The 23,653-nt window shown below is 37.8% G+C and overlaps 1 protein-coding gene across 8 annotated transcripts in view; it reads right to left on the bottom strand.

Annotated features, from left to right (window-relative positions):
* The window catches only part of FRY (FRY microtubule binding protein), a 428,614-nt gene that overhangs the window by 59,368 nt on the left and 345,593 nt on the right, over positions 1 to 23,653 (bottom strand). For all 8 annotated transcript variants that reach the window (XM_049101157.1, XM_025462552.3, XM_049101154.1 and 5 more), the window contains 11 exons: positions 23,037 to 23,119; positions 17,541 to 17,691; positions 16,917 to 17,020; positions 15,960 to 16,145; positions 13,428 to 13,626; positions 11,869 to 11,990; positions 7,669 to 7,856; positions 6,516 to 6,610; positions 4,656 to 5,263; positions 3,656 to 3,753; positions 3,093 to 3,263 (listed from right to left, as the gene is read on the bottom strand). In XM_049101157.1, coding sequence (XP_048957114.1) covers positions 3,093 to 3,263; positions 3,656 to 3,753; positions 4,656 to 5,263; positions 6,516 to 6,610; positions 7,669 to 7,856; positions 11,869 to 11,990; positions 13,428 to 13,626; positions 15,960 to 16,145; positions 16,917 to 17,020; positions 17,541 to 17,691; positions 23,037 to 23,119 — 2,005 coding nt within the window. The remainder of the gene's footprint in view (positions 1 to 3,092; positions 3,264 to 3,655; positions 3,754 to 4,655; positions 5,264 to 6,515; positions 6,611 to 7,668; positions 7,857 to 11,868; positions 11,991 to 13,427; positions 13,627 to 15,959; positions 16,146 to 16,916; positions 17,021 to 17,540; positions 17,692 to 23,036; positions 23,120 to 23,653) is intronic.

Consider the following 23,653-nt stretch of genomic DNA (forward strand, 5'->3'; position numbering starts at 1 on the left):
TTTCCCAAGTGATAACAGTCAGTATTGGTGGGGAGTAACTTGGATAATTTGGCAATTGACATCAAGAGTATTAAAAACAGTTTATGTCTTTTGAAATAGTGATTATACTTCTAGGAACTTTTCCAAACCTAGAGATAGACACTAAGATTTATATGTAAGATTTCACCAAAGCATTATTTTTAATAGTAAGACACCCACAAAAAAAACTAAACAAGAAAGCTCTATAAGCAGTATAAATGTTGAACACTAGGGAAATGGATAAAAAATTATGCTAAATTGTCTGATGAAATACCACATAATCAAGAGGATGACATTTTTAAAGACAGTAAAGGATATCAGATAATACTAAATAGTGAAGGAGGAAGGATATACAATTTCTGTATAATAGATGATGTCAAAGTCTAAGTGAATGGGTGGGTGTTACATGGAAATAACAATGGAAAGAAATTGAACAAAATGCTAGCAGTGTTTCTCTCTAGATAACTATTTTGGGTGATTTTTCTTATCTCCCCCTCCTGTTTTTTCCCCCCACTTCTCTGTACCTACGAAATTTTCTTTTATGGACATATACTATGGTATCAACAGTATTTTCAAAGAAGAAAGCAAACTAATGAGAAAATTTATGTGACACACATCATGATCAAAGGTTACTGTTCCAAACAAAGAAGTATAGAGATAATTCAAATAAATGTTCAAATTCCACATCAAAAGAGGCCAAAGGAAACAACTGAGCAGTTAACACACAAGGAAATGAACAATTATGCAAATCTATTGTGTGGGAAAATGAACACTATTCTTAGAAATGAAATACATAAAGGGAATAATTTTAAAGTTTTAAACAATAAAAATATAAAACTGAAAAGAGGCATAAAAAGGATAATAAAATATAGTGAGGATGTGGGAAACCAGGTTTATACACTGTTGGCAGTATTGTAAATAGGGGAAATCTCTGTCAAGACCAATTTCCCAAATGTGTAGAGAACCATAAAACACATTCATGTACCCATGCCCTCAACCTGGATAAGTTACTTTTGAAAACGCCACCAGAAGAAATAACCTGGATATTATCTGATAAGAAGTCTACATAAAAGGTCCCTTTGTGATAGAAAAAAAAATTATGAATATAAGCAACAGGGGAGATGTTTAAGCACACTGGGTTACAATAACCTGTTAGAATCACAGTTGTTGAAAGTGACACTATATGAGCTATGCCAACATATGAAAATACACGCACAGAATTAATGTCACATGAACAGAGCAGGTTCACAGGCAATACTGATCATAGCTACCTAAGATTATACGTATGTGCCTGGCCAACACCTGAAAGAATACATGAGTACCTGAAGTAGGAGTTAATATGTACTATGCTTGGTGGGAAGTTAGGTTCATAATAAGATTTTCAGTGACAGTTTGTGACAAAGCCTGAAGAGGACAAATTAGGTAATCCATTCTCATTTATTTATTTTCATTGTGGTAAGATGTATATAACATAAATTTGCCATTCTGACCACTGCTAAGTGTACAGTTCAGTGGCATGAAGTGTATTCGGACTGTTGTGTAACCATCACCACTATTTATTTTCAGGATTTGTTCATCATTCAAAACGAAGACTGTTAACTGTAAAATGTGAAGTTCCCATTACTCCCTGTCCCCAACCCCTAGGGATCACTATTCCACTTTCTATCTCTACAGATTTGCCTATTCTAGGTACCCCGTACAAATGGAATCCTATTATATTTGTCCTTTTGCATCTGGCTTCTTCCACTTGGCATAATGTTTTCAAGGTTCATCCAGGTTGTGGTGTGTGTCGGTGCTTCCTTCCTTTTTTGTCTGGATAACATGTATGTGTGTATCTGCCACATACCATTTGTAGTTTTGAAACTTTTGTCTAGTGATCCGAACAAGTCTTATCTTCTTGCTAGCTTACGTTTCACTTTTAAAATTGTCATCATCTGCCTTTGTAAGCAAGGGCACTGGTGTCAGTTATCTGGTATTTCTTACGAGCTGAGGTATGTGTGTGGTTTCTTAGTAATTCTTGTGGGGACAGATGGGACCAAGGTGATTATCCAAAGCCACAGGGTGGCATATAAGAGGGGCTCCTTAAAGTGCCAAAGATGGGGTGTGGAAAAACCCTTGGCTGTTGACAGTCTGAATGCAGCTTATGTATTGCTGACCCAGATTGCAAATCAAAATCCTGCAAGATCAACTATCAATGTTGATAAATGGGGCAAGGACCCTCTCTACCAGGTACAAGGGTGCAGTCTTGTGGAGCCTTGCAGAGAATGACTGATACTCTAACCTATCCGCACCCTGTACTCATGACATAACTATAAGAAAAGTGAGAATGTACTGTCCTCATCACTTCTGAAAAGGCCCTAGCGAGAGGTATGCATGCATGTCTCCCAAGGAAAAGCAATGGTGAACACGCTAAACCAAGGTGGCTGTTTGAGACCATTTCTCTCATAGATTTCATGACCTTGTGTATTAAGGTAGTGAGTGGCCCGAGGTGTTACACAGAATACATTTCATCACTTGTCCAATATGCTGTGTATTTCCAGCATCAATGGACACAGGGCCTTGGAATGAATGTACTAGAAACACACTTGTATAAGGATGAAAATCCCTTTCCATTTTTAAAAACAAACTTAAAGATGAAGATAAAAGGTTTACTTCTAAATATATGCTTTGTTAAGTAGTTCAGAGCAAACAACCATTAAACATATCAATCCACATAATAACTTTTTAAGTAAGATTTGAACACCTGGAGTAATTAGGATAAAATTTCCCCATTTCTGGAATGTACTGGCAAGCATTAGCATAGGAAAAAGAAGGAATTTAAGTTTTTGAAGCAGGTATAAAGGCTGGCTTTGCCACTTTAAACATATGGCAGATTATTTCATCAGGTTTGGCCTCAGATTCTTTGTTATGATAGTATCTGAATCACTGAATTGTTGTGAGGATTTAAGATGATTCCATACAGCATCTATGATAATATATAATAGACAATAAATGAAGATAAGAGATTATCCATTCCATATAAATATTTTATCCATGAAAACTATAATAGGCTTATCCTTAATTGAAGAGCTTACCTCGGCCAGGTAGGTCACCATATTCAAGGTAATGTCGGCATATGCTTCATGAAGGTATCGGCAGACCACATTGACCCATGTGGCACAGTCCCTCGTGTAGCTGTGTGTTTTATAAAGGGTCATGACGTGTGCAAGATTGGAAAGTTTGGGGTTCTTCTCTTCCAAACACACCTTTTAAGAGAAGATAATAAATTAGGGATAAAATAGCCTTATGAATAGGAAGATGTGTTAGCAGTTTTGCTATAAGATATGTTTGCAATTTTGCTCTGGAATCTGGAAAACATATTGATACTTTTTATTTATTTTTTTTTTGCAAGCTGCAGAAGTACTTATCTTAATAATTAGCTAATAAGATTTTCACAGATTCTTTCCACCTGTCTTATCAATAATGAAACCACAAGACAATGTGCATTAGCTACTCAGAAATATAAATTACCAGCCATATCAGTTATGATTTTCAGGTTTTGTGAAACTCATTTCCCTTTTGGGGCAATCTCTGTTTAGCATTGGACCTTCCTGAAGGCCTGTATGGATCCGCCTGAGTATGGAGCCAGAAATCATACCTGAGCAATCCTTTCAGCTATATCCTTGCAAAACTGGTTGGGATTTTCAAAATGCTGGATCAGCTGGGGCAGGAGACACAACACGTTCAGTGGAAATCCTGGATCAGAGAAGATGCAGTGGACATACTGAATATGGTGCATTTTAACTGTTAGCAGTAGGAAGGAATATTGCAGATTTTATGCTAAGGTGATGCAAAAGCAGTCTTTTGAACAGTTTTACTATGATCTAACACAAAATCCAGGAAAAAAATGTACAACCACAATGACACCAGTTACAGAGGAGGCACTGAAGTAGATCTGTAATTCTGAGACAGTGACTGTATTGTTATGGACTGTGAATAAGGATGACTGGCACAGATTTTAAAAAGCAGATTAAAAGGAACTGAAGCTTTGGTTTAAAACTTTTATCAAAAACCATATTTTAAGAAAAGCTTGTATGAGAAGACATAGGCCAACCAATTTAAGTCTCACTCATGTAATGTATCAAACAGGCTTTTTAAAATGCTAAGTAATGGCTTAGTACCATCATGTTAAGTTCTACCTTCATGAAAAGAAGTCTGGGCCCCATGCCATGGTATTAAAAATATGGCTGGTGATTTGGCTTTATTCAAAATGATGAAATCAAGAGAATTTTCAAGAGGTGATAAAAAGGTAAGAAAACAAAAAAAAGATTTAGGAATTAAGAAAAAAAGAGCAAAAATGTTTTATTTGTACAAGAATAATGGAATAAATTGACAGTGTCTGCAATTTCATCTGTAAAGCACAAAGAAATAACTAATATATTGCTTCTGCCCCTTTTATGCTATTGCTTTAAAAATGTCTTCTACAATTTAAATAATTTTAAGATTTATATTATGTATAGTTTTGAAAGAAATGACACTATTCCCAAGAACCATTTCTAAACAGAATTGTTGAAAGTACGAAGCCCATTATCTTATTACACTAAATGTAAACACAACCACTTCCAGAACTTCAGGAGAATGAGTGATGTTGGCCTTACCAATGGCCTGGGATGAATCCACCATGGATACTTTGGATACTGGTGTGAGCAAACTGAAAAGCTGCAGGGTCAGGTCAGTGGTGGTGAGGGAGGTGAATCCTTTGAGCAGCAGCTGCTGCAACCCTGAGAAGTCTGACCACTTCAGCTGTGCCTGGAGTTTCTCAAGTTTTTCTCGGTTCTCAACTTTATCAAGCGGCATATGAGCCAGTAGTCTGTTCAACAGCCTTAAGGCCATTAGGTATTCAAACTCAAAATCAGATTCCATCAAGGCCACTGTGACCCAAAAGATGGTGGCTAATAAGTTCGTTGGATGATTTATGTGAGACGGATCCGAGAGACTGTCCTTCAAGGAAGATGAACTTCTGGTTTTTGAGGAGAGGCCTTGCTGGGTACAAGCCTGAATTCTATCCAGGGTGGCACTTCTAGGTGGGTCTGAGGATCGGTCAACAACTCCAAACTTCTTGGGCACAGAAAAGCTTCTTTGATGCCGGCTCCGTTCTGTGGTTGTGGTGTTGCCACTGGCTGTCCCAGGGTTTACATTTAGTTGTCCTGTGCTCTTTCTGCTTGCTGTTAGTTTAGTGCTAGAGCTTAAATCTGGTGATGAAGAGCTGGGTATAAACATAAAAAATTAAAAAAATTTCAACAGAAAGCCAACATGCTTCAGTAAAGTGCCAGTCCTTTTAAGATTCACTGACAAACAGTAAGGGAGAGAAATCATTCTTTGGAACAATCCTATCTATTCTTTTTTCCCCATACCCTTAAACCTACAGGAATAAATTTTCTATTCCTAAACTTAAAGTTATAAAAAACAAAACAATGAGAACCTTCACCAACAAAGCAACAATCAAACCTAATAATGACTTACACTTACTGAAAAGCTAAAGGAGAGCAAGCAGTTGGTGGTAAAGTTTACTGATCATTCATTTATTTTTTTGTTTGACTTTGGGCAGGAGTAATTTAGAAATAAAATATTCCTGATAGGCACAAAGCTTAATATTCTATTAACTGACCGATAAGAACAGAAATGAAAAGGATATTATCTAGAAAGAAAAAAGTTAGTAACTGCATCAAAGGAAATTTTTTATGCTTATAAAAAATCTACAAGGAATGATCTCTAAGCCCATTTCAGGCTGAATAGATAAAACTCTTTATCAACATTCTTGCTAAATTCTTACTGACTTAGATAAATCTGTAGGTTTATATAGAAAAATATGAATGATGTTAGGAATCATACTAAAATTACCTATCCATAAAAAATGCTCAACTTAAAAATGAAACAAGGCTCAGTGTGATTTATGATAACATTACTGACTCAATTTCAAGCAAAATGAGCTCAATTATATAAGCAGAATACAAAATTGTGAATGATTTGAAATGGGTAATTAAACATTGGCAGGAGCAAAAGGAACAAAAATAAAAAAGAAAGATCTAAGATAGGAATTTATTCAAGTAAAATCAACATTAATTCCAGCTGTTTTTATAGTGCAGGTTCAGATGAGTTTTGTAGATATTCATTCAAAAAATAATATTTAGTTTTGGTTTCTATCTACAATGCAAAAAGTAGGATAACTATTATATAAAATTTGAAAAAGTACTCAGAGACATAGAACAAAAAATGAAAAAACAAAATATTTCTATTTTTTAGAAATAGCATTTCTTCTCTATCTTCCCGATGTTCAAAAATACTTATACGGGTATATATGAGTGTGCCATAACTTTTTTTTTAACTAAAGAAAAAGTACCAAACTTTTCAAACATCAAAAACTAGATTTTTTCCTTTGGACTTTGCCCAAATCCAGGTATCTCTCAAATATTCAGTCCAGCATATTTGATTTCAAAAGTCATTAAGCTGCTTCTCACCGAGATAATACCGTTAAGAGATCACTGTTCTTCAAGCAGTCAGACAAGTTATCCACAGCAGCTTCCAACGTAAGGAGTGCTTCCATTACATAACCCTGCCAGACATGCAAAGATAACATTTTGTACTGCTCAAAACTCCTGTTCACATCCTGAAGATAAATTTAATTAAAGCAAACTTTATTCAAGTCTAATGTTAATACCATTGAGTGCTAGACAGTCATTGCTACTTGAACTTACTGAGTCTAAAAACAAATTTTAAGGGCCATTTAGGAAATTCAGATAGCTTAATAGTAAGCAGGTAATCACAAAGATTTATGTTCCTAGATATGAGGTCCTGAACAGATTAATCTCATTTGAAATCCAACAGGGGGAGGGCAAGGTTAAAGGGGCAATCATGGCTCCTTGCTGAGGGGGATGGTAGGCATTTGAAATGCAGAATGGTAATGTCTGACCAGAGATTTAGAGTTAAGATATGAGAAAGGCTGGGCCTTAGTGGCATTTTGAAAAAAGCACATCCAATGGCCAGAAAGAGGAAAAGAGGCTAGAGTTAAGAGGTGTGCAGGATAAAGTAACTTCTCTAATGGAAAACAAAGGAAAGAAGGGCTTGGCCCAAGCTACAGAGCCAGCAATGTTCTTTGCTTTCGGCCTGCTCCCTAGGCCTTGGGCTCTACCTACAGAGTCTTCTTGTGGTACCTACTCTCTTCATTAGTTCCTTCAGCTCTTCTCAGTGTACTGAAGGCTGGCTATACAGAGAAGGGTAATGCTTTGCAGAGATACAACAGAGATCCCTTCTCAAGGTGGGGAGACTGCATCAGTGCATCCTAGGTTGGTGGCAAAAAAACAAAACAATACAAATAATTCCTCAGTTCTCTGTCAAATCAAACCAACAACAAAACCACCAAGAAGGAGTCTCCAAGGGCTTCTCAGTGGTTGGCTCAAGAAAACAATATCCACTGGATTTCTAGAACAATGCTCCTTGAAGTATTTTTTGTAAATATAAAAAAGCTAACCTCTAAAAAATTTTAAAAATAAATTGTATATTCCCAAATGGTTGGGATAATTGGCAAGAGAAAGAAGGCTCAAAGGAAGCTGTTAAGGCCTCATCTTTGACATGCAAGAATGAGAATGACTTCAGTGGTCTTTCCTTCCATACCTGAATCTCATCTCCATGTTCTCCAATCACCTCCACTAGTCTGGAGAGAAGATCAGACAAGGCGTGTGCTGACAGAGGTTGCTTGAGTGCCCGGAATATCTGGAAAGACCGACCAGCATAGTGCCTCGAGGAGCTTGCAAGGGCTGTCTGCAAAGCAACTTCACTCAGGTGTTGCTCCAGATGGAAACCTAAGCACCAAGAGGCCACAGGTAGGTCAACCGGTACTCTGCAAACCTGGGACATCAATGCAAATCAGGCCACCTGCACAGAGCTGCCTCCTGGTGGTATTGTCTAGGGTTTAGCCATTTTAAAATAAAACAAAATAAAACCCCACCAAATTTGGATAGATCCTAAAGAGGCATAGTGTAGTAGAAAGAATCCAAAGTTTTAGAGCAAGATGGTCCTGGTTTTGAACAAGGGATTTTGGGACTCTGGGAAAGAAACGTATTCTCTGTGAGCCTGTTTTCTTATTTTTAACTGGAGAATCATAGTATCTATCTCCTAGAGTTGTGGAAATTCAACAATTTAAAACATGCTTAGTATGGTGTCTGATACATAATATCGACTTACAAATGTCTTTTTGTTTATTGCACTGCTATTTTTTCTACATTGTTCTTCTGAACTACTTTTTGCATGGAATACTTTCAGTCCAGTTTTCATGAGAGAATTTGTTATGACCAAGTTTTCAGAGTACTTGTGTATGTAGAAGAAAGCTGTTAGTGGATCTAGTCAACTCAAAACACAACCAAAGCCTATATCAAAGTCATCGCTCTTCAGAGTAGTCTATAAACATGCAGATATTGAAATGTAAGTGTTGCCAAGTAGGCAGCCATCGTTTAAACTCTAGTCTGAATATAGGTTCTTCCAATAGCATGAAGGTCATCTCAGTCATCAGAAAACCACTTGAATCAGATGGAAATAAAAATGTAAGGCAAAGTGCATGATTGAGTTCTGGGCCACGATCTGTACTCTCTGCTATGTCTCTCTGCAGGAGGAAATCTGACTACAAAGTCAGAGGACATGATGAAAACAGTGATTTTGACTATCTCTGTGATCTAGAGGGCTCTGTGGTATATTTGATCATCACATAAAAATGAATCAGGAGGGATAATTTAATGTCATTGTTCTTAGCTGCTGCCTGGCTGTTTGACCCTAGGGACTATTTAAGAAAATGTTCCTGCAGAGCAAACAGAGTCCTGAAAAATGGACTTAGGTGTGTATATTCAGGGTAGTAAATACAGGATTAAACCCATACAGGCAGTTCACAATTTTTGAATGGATATTTTAAAACAGAATTTGTTACCTTTATTTTATTTTCCTACTTAATTTTATTACGTGTGGGGTCAGGACCTCTGTTGAGTAACAAAAACTTAATTAAATCACAATAGGCCTGAAGGCTAGACCTATCCTTGCAGGACTGTAGAGCACCAGTACAACTCTGACAATGTCCTTAAAGAAAGGCTATTTGATGTGTCACACAGCACCCTGCATTTCCCAGGCTTTCCTGAGGTTAGGTGTGACCTCACGCCTGAGTTCTGGCCAGTGGAATGTGGGAAGAAGCATTGGATGCCATGTTTGAGCCTGGCATGCTGCATGTTCCTCCGGAGTCCTTCTCCACTCACGCTCTTCCTCCACTGGCTGGCTGAATGAGGAGGGTTGAGGAGAGGCCGCTGAGCAACGGGAGTGACAGGGGTGATGCGGGTGACAGACCCACAGGTTGGAGAGTCTTTGAAGCGCCATATGGAAGGCCATTGGAAAAACAACTACACTGATTCATTATGTGATTCAGAAGTAATCTTTTCCTGTGTTAAGCCTCTGAATTTTGGGGGTTGTGTGTTATACCAGCTATGCTACCCTGACTAATACAAGCGTTTCCATAAACACATGTATTGTGCTACAGTGGAAATGGCAGAAAGCAGGGCTGTACAGGGAAACCAGCACCCTCTAAGGACACAGTAAAGGGATTCGTGTGTTTTCTCATTTTTCTTATCTTCATATAATCAGAAGTTTTAGACAAATTAATGTCTTGCACACAAACAATATACATTTCTTCCTTTGGGTTCCTTTCAATTATTAAATGACTTTAAGTGAGGGAAATACCGATAGAAAAGGTCTTAATATTTCAAAAACATCCCAAAGGAGAAACTCCAAACAAGAAATGTCAATCCTCTTTCTGAAATGAGTTTCTCATGTTAGTTTATCAGTATTTTTTGTTTTTTCGAAAGCACCCTCTGATACTGAGAAGAGATGTGGCTAATCTGGAATGTTTTCAATTGTGAGATGTGCTAATTATCAGAGCAATGGGGAAAGCCAGTGAGCTATCTTTCATATGGCCAGCCTGATGTGGGGGAAAAAGGTAGGGACAGTTGTTGCATCATGCTGGGGAATCAAATTTAGATTTCACACACAAATCAGCCCAGGCCAAGTTGAATCTGAATGGTATACAGCTGAGGGCTTAAACATCATGATGCTATGATAGTGTAAATAAGAACCACACTGTGTTCAGAATACTGAATGATCATTGGTACAGGAATTATTAGCAAATACTTTCAGAGTTAAAAACATTTGATCACAAGATACTGTTTTGTAACCAGTTTTCAAGTCTCACTATTTTTCTCAGTTGAGTCTTGATACAGTCAATAATTATTACTCATGTTCTTTTTTTTTTTTTGACAAAATTTTAAATTTGAGTATACTTGACATACAGTCACATTAGTTTCAGGTGTACAACACAGTGATTCAGCTTCTCTATATGTGATACTCACCATAAGGGGAGCTGCCATCTGTCACCATACAACACTATTACAGTATCATTGACTATATTCCCTATGCTGTGCCTTCTATCCCTGTAACTTATTCCTTCTATAACTGGAAACCTGTATCTCCTGCTCCCCTTTACCCATCCTGCCCATATCCATATTCCCTTCTCTCTCATAGTCTTCAGTTTGTTTTCTTTATTTATAGGTCTGATTTTGCTTTTGTTTGTTTATTCATGTTTTGTTTTCTAACATTCCACATATGAATGAAATCATATTGGATTTTTTCCCTCAATCTGACTAACTTCACTTAGCATAATATCCTCTGGGTACATTCATGTTGCCATAAATGGTGAAAAAAAAACACTCATCCTTTTTATAGCTATATAATATTCCATTATATAGTAAGTTTATTATGTATATCATATATAATGGAATATATATGGAATGAATATATATCTACATTTATATCCATACATACACACCACATTTTCCTTATCTATTCATCTATGGATGGACACTTGGATTACTTCCATATCTTGGCTATTGCAAATAATGCTACAATAAACAGGAGGGCTTGTATCTTTTCAAATTGGTGTTTTCATTTTCTTCAATTTCTTTTTGGATAAATGCTCAGTAGCACAATTACTGAATCATTTGATATTTCTATTTTTAATGTTTTGAGGAAATTCCATACTGTTTTCCACAGTAGCTGCACCAGTTTACCTTCCCACCAACAATGCATGAGGGTACCTTTGCCTCCACATTCTTGCCCACATTTGTTATTTCTTGTCTTTTTGATTCTAGCCATTCTGACAGGTGTGAGGTGATATCTCATTATGGTTTTGATTTGCATTTCCCTGATGATTAGTGATGTTGAGCATCTTTTTTTTTAAGATTTATTTATTTATTCGTGATAGACATAGAGAGAGAGAGACAGAGAGAGAGAGACAGAGGCAGAGACACAGGAGGAGGGAGAAGCAGGTTCCATGCCAGGAGCCTGACGTGGGACTCGATCCCAGGACTCCAGGATCGCACCCTGGGCCAAAGGCAGGCGCTAAACCGCTGGGCCACCCAGGCATCCCCTTGAGCATCTTTTCGTATGTGTGTTGTGTCAAGGCCTTCTCTAAATAAAATTAATATTATAAGGCATAGTTTAATTCCAATGAGGTATATGAAGCAAGGAGAACAGTGACCTTTGGGAATTATTTGATAGAATATAATGCAAGAATATGTGACATTAACAATCATTCAGTTAGGCACATCTGAACTAAGCCTCAAAGCTCCCCTATGAATATTCTTCTGCTATCAATGCTAAATGCAGAACCACACACACACACACACACACACACACACATATATGAAATGTGTGGTTATAATGGGAAGAATATGCTCCATTACAGAAAATGTTGTAAGTGACATTTGGGGAAATAGGATAAAGTACCTGATTTGGAGTCTTTAAATACGGATACAACATGACGTAGAAAATTAGTGAGCTGTTCAGCACTCTTTGAATTTTGATTTTTGGGTGTGATGTCCTCATGGCACCAAAGTGGACCAAATGCCCTTAAACAAAACATACAAAATGTTAAAAAATATAACTATATGAATATAATCATTTTGCATTTTTAAAACCATGTATGCTGTTGTAACTCCAAAGGCGCAGTATGGATTTTTATATTTTACTGATTAATGTGGGGGTAAATTTTAGTCTTATAAAGCTTAAGAGCATACTCTTATGTTTTACTCACAAAATGAAAACCTCACAAAATTCACCCACAGAATTAAAACCTCTCAATTCACCAGAACAGTGTTTACACATAATAGATACATGTTTGTCAAAATAAAATGTTAATTTTATTTGTACATTTAGATTTGTACATTTGTACAATCTATTTGTACATTTTAGATTTGCAGAGATAATGCTTTTATCAGAAGCATATCATTAGGCTGCCAAATATTGCAGAAACAAATTAAAAATACAGCCTCTCATAGCTACTTGGTTTTCAACAAGAAGAACAGGATGCAGCCAGATGTGAGAATTTCAGAGAACACTCTTCCCAACACATGGTACTGACAGTGTTGAGTGGTAAGCATACTTTCATTCTCCACAAACCATTCAGGTCTTTGAGATACCCTGGTTGTAGGCACTATCAACCCCTTTCGAAGCTTCCTGTTCATTAAATCCTATATTGAACTGAGAACTGCAAAGAATACTCTGAATCATTAATTGAGGAAAGAAAATGCTTTTTTCCTTTTTTGCACTAATTGGTGCATTTGTGGAAGACAGAAAAATTATGTGGGTATCAGATAACATCTATACAGACTACACTTTGGGATTTAATGCACTGAGAAAAGATAGCACTCCTCCCCCCCATACAAAGATAAGCATGGTTTTCTTAATACAAATACTGGACCTTGGGTGCTAGAAATTCTGAAGCTTTACAAACTAAATTGTTCAGCAGAAGAACCAGAAGACTTGAAAAAACAGGATTGCTTTCAGTCTTTCTTGATTTTGATCATCAGTTGGCTTCCTTTCCTATCATGCTTCCTATTGTTTCTGACTTCCATTTATAAATGACTCTGGATTAAATGAGCAGACAATGATCCCCTCTGCAGCTGCTCCTGGGTCGACTGTGGCTAATATATTTGGTTTCCAGAGTGATGTTCTCTGCCAAGTCTCAGAACTCCCAGATACTGGCAGCTCTAATAGACAATTAAAGTCATCCCTCACCGTGGGGCACTACTGTGTCCTGCCTCCATCTGCTGTGTTGTCTTTGTACGTGAAAATTCCTGCCCATCAACTGTGCCATCAGTGGGATCTTAGACAACTTCTGCCAGGATCTGCCTGGTACACAGACTATAGCAGATACAATTTAGAAGAGAAAAGAAGGCTTTGCTAAAACCATGGGCTTGCTTTTCCACCTGTGTGGTTTTAATGTGATGACATTTCCCCAAAAGACCAACCCAGAAACAGGCCCCTGTCTTCTGACCCCTCACTACCTGGTTGTCAGAAACTCAATAAGCTTGTTTGCTTTCTCATCTGCTTCAGCAGTTGTATCCGCATCCTCCACCTCCTGGGTCATCTGAGGGAGGTTCCCACTGCTACCCCCCAGGCTGATGCTGGACGACGTGGAACTGGAGCTCAGCCCCGAGTCTGGCACTGGGGATGACTGGTCCTCTCTCAGGAAGTCAAAGCCACCTGGTAGGACAAGAAAGTCATGGTAGAATGTGCTAGGCAGGGTGCTTAATGAGGTTAGGAGGTGAGCAAACAGAAGTGTGTAGTTATTTAAATGTTTTGGAGAAAAACATTTGATTTTGGCTGTGCTTATGATGAAATGAGGCTGATATTCTTTCCTTGCTTATGAAATAGTTGCACTGCCATGTAAACCAGAGTGTTTTTGGTAATAGGAGTGTGATTTGCTGTTTTCTACTCTGATGTTTGAGTTGATGCTTTCTACAAAAGAAGTGGTATGTGTGCATGTGTGTGGATGTACATATGTGTACATGCATCTGTGTGCACCTGCACACACGTGTGGATAGGCCCACAAACATTTCCACTATACATCTGGATTCTACTGTGTTCATAAATTATTCCTGGGTATTAGACTACTTAAATCGGTAAAATGATACCATTTTTGAGGATACCAGCACCTAATAATTGATGAGCTCTACATAATATTTTGAGTAAATGAGCTTAAAACTGTGACTATTATGTGCATATTAATGTTTTAATAAATTATATCTCATCAAAGAAATATGGTATAAACAAATACTATGTTTTTTTCCCCACCTCATATTTAGTTATCATTTTATATCTCTGGGTATGTTGTTGGTTTGAAAATGTATATACATAACCATCTCTTTCATCCTACTTAATAATCATAAAAAGTCCATAGTTCTGGTGTATCTGATAGATACCCTGAAATAGGAGTGAGGAGCCCTGGGCCTGAATATCATCTTTGCCATTTACTATGCAATCTCAGGGAGTTTATATAACTTCTCTGTACCTTGATTTCCTATTATAATAAGATTAAGACAATCATTTCTATCACACAAGTTTTTAGTTTGGATTTGAAAGCAATCATAGTTGAAGCTAGGTGTTCAATAACTATTAATAAATGTTTATGAAGAAGAGACATTTTCTAAACTCTTTGTACGCCTATTCCATGTATGCTACAGATCCAATCATTTTAGCTATCTGCTGTCTTGACTATGGTATGTTTTGTTTTGTAAATCCTCACTTTATGCCACATCGGTGGTATAGTGAATACAAAACTGATGCACTCAGAGGTATACAATTTAATGGACATTATTCTATTCTCAGTCTAAGACCATGTACTTAATGGAATACATCCTTATACTGGGGAGTTAGGACAGCCAGAGGTCTTCAGATTCTTTTAATTAAACACCTATAGTAAAGAGAGTTTTGTGTCTCTGGCTATTAATGGGTTCTTTTATTTTTTTTTAAGATTTTATTTATTCATTCATGAGAGACACTGAGAGAGAGGCAGAGACACAGGCAGAGGGAGAAGCAGGCTCCCTGTAGAAAGGATGCCCTGAGCCGAAGTCAGATGCTCAACCACTGAGCAACTCAGGTGCCCTGATGGGTTATTTTCAATAACATGCAGCTTGTTTTAAAATAAAGGGCTTAAATGAAGGTCGGTAGTCCCTGTCTCAGACTTAGTGACTTCCTATTTGTTTTCCAAAGAAATATCTTTTTTTTTTTCCCAAAGAAATATTTTAACATCTGTCAAAGGACAAGAAAGCACTGAGTGTAAGGCACATCCTTTTCAAGATTATGAATAAAATACATGGTGACACAGGAAGTACCACACCATATCCAGTGCCAAAATTATGTACAAAATATTCAGGAATGTTAATTCATTATCATTTTAGGATATATTAAATGTTTCGATTCTAAATGAAAACCACTGGTCAACCCTTTGGGGAAAGTTTTCATAAATACCTGGACACAGCAGAATTTGACTCAAACATGATTCAGCTAATGCTTCCTGTTCCCATTTCTAAGAAAATTTTGGTTTCAAAACAGCAATGATTCTTAGTAGACTTCCAGTCATGGTGCCTTCCAGAAAAGTCAGTAACTTAATAAAGTGAAAACTCCCCCAGGGAAGCTGGAAAGTACACAAATGATACATCTGGCACCCTGGCAATGACCTGCTCTCAAGGTGATGGAAAAGGTCACTGTTTTGTGGATTCTCATCCTTCAGTGTTTGAGACTGATGCTCTTGACCAAAGGACATCTTAATTTTCAGTGTATCAGTAGGAGCATATTTAATGAGAGTAGCAATAATAATAATAAGGAAAAAGACATTTGAAAGTATTCAATAATGAAGAAGGATTTTGAGAACCAAGTTAACCATCAGGTGAGATGGTGCATATTTATCGTGCTGCTACTTGCTTGCTTGGAAAGTTGGATGGTGATCACACTAGGGGAGTTAATTTGGGCTCTGCCAACACCCCATCTTTGCATTTGTGATTCTGTCTCAGGCTCTCTGCCACTCCTTTTGTTACCTGTGTAGAGATACTCTGGTTGATAAGCTGGCTGAACTGTTAGAGTCTTAGCTTCGCCCATCTCTCGAGTCTGTAGAAGCACAGAAGCAATGGTATGAAAATTGCTGTTGCAAGAGAGGGCAATCAAGAGGTGAAGAAGCAATTTTTTGCTGTGTTCAAAGACTTCAGGCCGGTAGTGGTCCAAACCTGGAACAAAACAGTGAAATCTCTTAGTACAAACAAGTTTTAAGCTTGCTTAGATTCCAGGGATAGTAAAGATTCCAAGTCACTCAGGAGGAACATGTTAAAAGAATGTTCGGTTTTCTTTGTTATTGTTTGTATTACCAACATAAAGAAGTTGGGCTTAGGAAAAATAGAATGCTTTATTCCTTAAATCAAATGTTCTCATTAAATGCTGATAGATGGACTTTTCTTGACCTCTCAGTAGCATTTGACATGGTTAGCATTCCTTCTTCCTGGGATGTTGTCTTCCCTGGATGTCTCTGCTAACTGAAGGATTCTAACTTTGTTCATCTTTCTGTAACTAAACTTCTGAGTCTTCCTGGCTTGTTCCTCCTTCCCTTTTTTTTTGCTCTACAATTTGGCTACTTTAAAATCTCAGTGATTGGCTGGCTGTGCACTATATTGTTTCTCTCTGTGCACCAACAGTGTCTCATGGCTTGAAACTAATCACAGCTAGCCAAAGACCCTCAAAGAGCCCCAACCTGTTTTGGGTATCTTTATAGGTATAACATTAGAGAGGTACCACTCTATAGTGCAGTAATAGGGCAATTTTAAACAATGGCTGATCAACTAAAATTGCAGAGCAGATGTCACATAGAAGCAATGAAAAATGGAAGAGACTAAATATTTCAGAAATGAGGAAAGCAGGATGTCAATGTAAAAGAAAAGCTCTCTGGATTACATCTATAAGTTTTTGACCCTATTGGCTAGAATTCCTCTTAGAGCCAATCTTACCTAAGAAGACAGCATGAAGTAATAATGGTAGATGAAGAGCCCAATCTTCTCTCACACTGTGATCCACCACCATCTCAGTCATAAAAATAACAGCAATATTGCACCTAATCAATGACATGATGAAATTAATGTAACTTCCGAAAAGATGGAAATACATTGATAAGTTATTAAGTCATAGTTAAATACAACCTGTAAGCCCTGCTGAAGAATTATGTAAGACCCTTGTTCCAGGGAAATGGAGTTTAGTTTCTGACATAGCACAGAACTCCACAAAATGAAGAAATGTTGGCTGAGCTGATCACACCACAAGGAGTCTTACTAGTCATTTGGTAATAAGAGCTGAGGGAGGAAGAGTTACAGCCTAAAATACATCACAGAATGCATATCCATATCCAGATTGCATCAAGGAAAAATTTTATGTAGCAAGGGCAGCTTTGCACATTGGTTAATATTCAACCAAACTCTACAAATATGCTGAGAGCTGCAATTCAAGTAGTGCATGGTCCCTCTGATTTAAAGGTCATTTCATTTGGTGGGACCTGGAATGATTTCTCTCTTCTCATAGGAGTAAAAGTCCAGCCAAAGTTTAGCAGTCATTTTCCTCTACCCACACATGCCACTTACCTGTGGAGGGGACCCCGGGGAGTGATGGTTTCTGGAAGATAGTCAACCAGAGGGGCCCAGCATCCTCCAGTACAAGGCATGGGAAGGGGCTGTGGCTGTTTGGTCTCTGTAATAGTCAACAGCCAGCCCGTATAGGGAGAAATTGGGTCATCTATAGGGTGAGAAAGACAAGCGTGTGTTATTTTAGGAAGAGATGATTTTTGTTTTCCCTATTTGGTGTTTGTAGAAAGAGTCTTACAAAATTTAGGCTAGTAAAAATAACTTTCTAACCATCCCATTGGGTGAATAAATTATAGGATCAATGGGTTAGAATTACTTGATTAGATTTTTAGTTCCTTTATTTTTTGATAATCTAATATACAATTATGCATTATAGAGCAATGGAAAATACAGACGCACAAAGAAAACACTAAATCATGTAAATCCCCACCACTGTGAGAACTTGGTCTTTCTCCAATCTTCCCCATTGCAATAAAATATAATTCCATATTTCCATTTTGCTCAGGACAGGAGCCTTAGAGCTATCCCTGACTTCTCTGTCACATCTCACATCCAACTTATCATCATCATAATGATGAGGATAAAAGTAATAATAAAAATAATAACAAAGAGTAAACACAGAGAGTACTTCCTTTATACCAGGTACTGCTCTATGTATTGCACATCATTTTTTTTAAAGATTAATTTATCTGAGGAGGGAGGGGCAAAGAGGGGAGAGGGATAGAGGAGAGGGAAGAGAGAGAAGAGAGATAGAGACACTGAGTCTCAAGCAGACTCCCTGCTGAACTCAGAGCCTGACATGGAGCTTGATCTCAAGACCCTGAAATCACAACCTAAGTTGAAATCAAGTCAGATGCTCAACCATCTGAGCCACACAGGTGCCCCTGCATTGCACATATTCATAGCCCAAAAATAAGTGTCTCTTATTGCTACTTTACAGAGGGGAAACAGAGGTTAGGTAACTCGGCATCATATTCAGTGAATGCTACCTTCAAAACATCCAGAATAAGACCACTTTTCACCATCTCCAGCACTGCCAATGTAAGCCACCACGTTCTTTTACATGGTGACTGCAATGGCCTCCGTACTATGCCCTCCTTCCATCCTTGCCCTTCTACAGCCTGTTTTCCAGAGCAGCCACAGCAATCCTTTAAAAACAGAAGTTTATTTATGTCTTTTTCTCTGCTTGATACCCTCCACTGGCTCCCTTTTCCATTCAAAATGAAAGTCCAAACTCTACACCCTGCCGTTTAAGGCCTTTCAAGGTCTTCTTGCTGTTACTCTCTTGGCTTGTCTCCTACAACCATCCTCCTTGCTTGCACCACCCTGGTCATTCTGGCTTTCTTGTAACAACAAGTGTGATCACTTGAGGTACCGTCCAGCTTCAAGGCCTCCATGTCTAGCATTCCCTTTGGCTGCAGTGCTCTTCCCTGGAGAGCCTGTGGCTCTTTCACCTCACACAGGTCTCTACTCAAGTATCAGTTTATCTCAGAGGATTTCCGGGACCACTCTATTTAAAGTCCTCCCCCCCCCCACCCCCGCCCGGCTGTCATTTTCTAACCTCTCATCAGGGTTTAGTTTTCCTTCCTGGCACAGATCACCCATTCACTGACTCTGAGTGCCTCCTCCAACTCTCATATAAACTCCACCACCCCAGAAACTTTATTTTTGTTCATGGTTTCCCTAGTACCTAGAACAGTATCTCACATGCAGCAGGGAATAAAATATTTTTTGAATGGATGACCTCCTCAACATATCTTTAAAGTAAACACAGCAGCGAATTTCAAAACAACGAACCTTAAACCTGAAGGAGCTAGAAAAAGATCAAACCCCAATCTGGGAGAAGGAAGATGAAATCATAAAGTTAGAGAAGAAATAAAGAATATAGAAACTTAAAAAAAAAAAAAAAAAAAAAGAACAGATCAATGAGACCAGGAGCTGGTTCTCAGAAAAGATGAAGAGGATTGATAAACCTTTAGCCAGACTCATCATGGAGCTCTTTCTTATAATGCTCTCAGTAGAGTCCAGGGGCATTCAAAGACAAGCAGTTCCACTGGGGGCCACATGAGTCCAGTAGATGGCTTCAGACAAGCTGGCTCAATACTGGGATAGCTTGTAGTGTATTAAGAAGAAGGATGTATTAGATCATCTTCAGGCAATTTCTACCATATGAAGTTTTTCTTGGCAGCACTTTTAAAAGGCAGTGAGAGGTGACAGATTGGAGGCTGCTGGTCCTATGTAGAATGCTGGTCTTCACGGTTAGCAGAGCCAGTAGAGGGGGTGTCTTCCCATTGTGAAGATTGGGGCTTGGAGCAAGGGCAGGCATGAGGACACAGCCCATTTCTAGGATGTCAGAGAAGGGAGTTTCCAGGGGTAAGGTCAGGATTTGCCTCAGAAAGTAACTGTTGGTTCTTACTAACACACCAAAAATTGAGCAGCTGGAACCCTATAAATTCTTGGCCATTGACCTTGGCCACAACAGGTTTAGCCCAGAAAAAAATGTAAAGTATATGTGACAGCTCTTCATCTCAGACCTCCCATTAAATTACCTACGGAAAGTTTCACTTTCAGCAAATTAATGTTTTGAGTAACCATCTAGGATAAGCTAATTGCAAAATGCACTCGTAAGTATTCAGCTGCTGTATAATAAAACTTAAAAGGAGAGCAAAAGTGGGAAGAATATCAAAGAATTAAGAAAAAAATAAACTTGTGAGATTTCTGATAGGAAAGGATATACCTTTGTTTCAGTGATGTTCTCAGATACACATCTGATCAGCAAAAATGTGCTGGATTTTTAGTGATTGGATTAGGAATAAGTTGGCCTGAAACTGCTTTTCTACAGTTAGGTCTAAACTATTAGGACTCAGCTGCTATCTAGCTCAACTAGTTTTATCCTTATTATAGGGTTAAATACACCAGCATATGGCCTTGGAGAATAATCCAGATATTATAAGTAGTTCTAAAAAGGCTTACATAATATTGGTAGGAAGATCTTTATAGATCTAGGCCTAAATCCTGTTTGTTTGTTTGGTTGTTTTTTTTGTCCATTTTACTCAAGATAGTACAGGTGTTGTTGGTTTTTTTTTTTTTTTTTTAATAATAGAAAATACTCTCAAGAGGCTGTACACAGTCCTTTCATCTGGGTAAACACAGATTATGAAGCCTTAGGGCACTAGGTCTCTCCTGATTCCTTCTTATTCTTCCTATCTTTACTGATCTTCCCAGGAATTCAGGGAGAAAACAATTGCCCTTAACATACACCAGATGCTTGGCCATAAGGTTTTGGAATTGAGCCTACCAATCTTTGCTTTTCTTATGGCATAGGCCATTTCCCCCACTGTGTAGATAGAACCAAAAATACATCAGGGAGGACCCAGTTACCAAAGTCATAAGGGGATTTGTGCCCTATTAAATGTGCTGCTTCCTCCAGACAACCAGAGTTAAATTCCCTTACTTAAACACCTGAAAAATGATCTTAGTATATATTCTCTGGGCTTTTCAGTGATGAGAATATGTTAACTCGATTTCATTTTCTCTTATAATGAATAATTTAAAATATAAGCTCTCAGTTTCCAAAAGACATGCTATGAACTTGAATTTCTCTGGTCAACAACTGTATCCTGTAAAGGATATTACTGACACATGACTCAACTGAATGCAAATTCTTTTTTTAATTTAAATTCAATTAGCCAACATATAGTGCATCATTAATTTCAGATGTAGTGTTCAGTAATTCATCAGTTGTGTATGACACCCAGTGCTCATCACATCATGTGGCCTCCTTAATGTGAATTCGAATCCTGTACCAAAATTTTGCCATTAAAATGCTGTTTATGCTGGCACAATAAATTTATAACACAACATTTCTAGGTGAAATAGAGGCCATGATGATAACATTAGACTTCTTTTTATGACTTTCATAACTATTCACTACAGGTTTTTTCCTCTTCACAAATATTTCTATTACTTTTTCTTTTTGTCCCTTTAAGCCAGTGATATGAGTTTGTATAATGACATAATTATCTTGTTTTATTATAATTATCCTCTGAAATTCACTATTTATGTATTTTCAAAATGATTAAAATTACTTTATTATACCATTTCTATCAAAGTCTATGTCCTGGACCTAGAGAAAAGAGATACACTTTAAAAGAACCAACTGGCAAAGACAGCAATATTCTTGATGCAAAATCCACAGTCATAGAGTATTATGTTTTGTTATTATGTTCGTCACATTCTGGGGTGGGGGGAGGGTCAGGATTTGATGGCTTCACCTTTTCATGATGCTTTTTTCCCCCTTCATTCTGAGTTACTAACTATTGCATTGTAACCAGGCTTTTCTTGAACCACAATTCTCAATTTCTCAATGACTACTCTCCTCATCTGTAAAATCTAGTCCCATCTAAAACTGATGGTCAGTACCCCTGAGATTTAAGACATTCAGTGTTTGGATGGTATGGTCCTCTGATGGGGCAAAGAGAGAAAAGAAAATACAGCTTTATTATCCCTCAGACTTATGGTCCTAGTAAGAAGCTATATAAGGACATAGTTGAAACTCAACCTAAGTTAAAGTATGGCAATTATATGTGGATTTTAGACATCCTTCCAATTGGTATTTTCAATGCTGAAGAAGGGCCTATTTGTGCATTACGAAGCAGAGTCAGGGCAGCTGAAATATGGTGTGATTACAACTATGTAGGTCTTACCCACTCTGTACATTTTCCATAAAACAGAACAAATCAGAACAACAGCTATAGCTACAAAGGTCCTATGCATTGACAAATGAACCTAACTCATGAAATACTATCATATTTACAATTTCCACAAAAATAGACAGATAAATAGTTTATCTGATTTCCTCAGCATACTGAAATGTCACAGGGAGTATTCTTTGGTTCCAGAATTTCTGCAACTTGTGACCAAGTGATATCCTTTACCTGCCCAGTATCCACAGAAGCTGTTCAGGCTTACACAAAATGAATGAATGCATTGACCTCTTTGGTGTTCCCACCTTCCCAGGGTATGAAGAAATTCCTGTGACAATTCTATCTCCTAGTTCAGTGAGGTTTTCACTCGGCTACTAGGACTATGCCATTGAGAGATTCAATGTGAAAACAGATCCTACCCTGGGCAAGCTGACTCACAGGGCTTAAAGGTCAAATCCATTCCTAAGATAGTTTGAAAAAATGAACGGCAACATTTGTTCTCTAACAGGGCAATTCTTAATAGTGTTTTCCCACCTGCATCACCAAGGAAAAATGCCAAGAATATAAACATACAGATTTGGGCAGTAGTTTGAAGTCTTCTAATTTTTATTTGTCACCGTGTGGCTTTTTATTTTTAAGGTGCTGACTATGCTCACCTGCATAGTTGGATTACATGGTTACTTAATATTTATGGGTCTTTTCTGAGTAATTAGAACAGGAATAATCAAAATGCTCATTTTTCCACTCCCCAACCACCTGTATTCCATCTGAACAACCTGCTGGTACTTACTTTTATCTTCATCATATGATCCTCCAGAGCTATTGCTGTATCTTGACTCTAGGCGGGTGTGGGCTCTGATGACGTTACTAAACCTTCAAATACAAGAACAACCGTTGGAAATACTGATGTGTGTATGTGTGCTGTTGCTCATGAAAACATACCACTATTTAGTGGCTGAGTTTCTGGCAACGTGTTCCAATGATGCTTTTCTTAAAGGAATACTATAAGAATTGTACCTGAAGCATTTTGTTCTCCTTGAGAGGGCCAGTGCTCACCCTTGCTCAGAAGCACAAGTTCAAGCCTTGCCAAGATAACTATTTTAAGGCTAGTACTTGAATGGAGCCAGAAAATAACATTTGTTTGGAAAGAAAATGGGAATGACACTGAATCATTTGAGTCCCCTATTCACTGAACAATTTGAACCCCTGATTCACATGGTAGCCTGGCAATAGGTCAATAAATAGTTGCTGATTGATTAAGTCAAATTAAATAGAATTGGAGATATACAAAAGTGATTTCATAACAAATCTTGGACTTTATCAGCTTTACAGTTTCCCTTAAAAATGATCTGAAGAAAAAAAAAATGATCTGAAGATTTTCCCAAACTGTGAAACATCCAACTATAA

This window comes from Canis lupus, chromosome 25, assembly GCF_003254725.2.
Source record: "Canis lupus dingo isolate Sandy chromosome 25, ASM325472v2, whole genome shotgun sequence".
Lineage (NCBI taxonomy): Eukaryota > Metazoa > Chordata > Mammalia > Carnivora > Canidae > Canis > Canis lupus.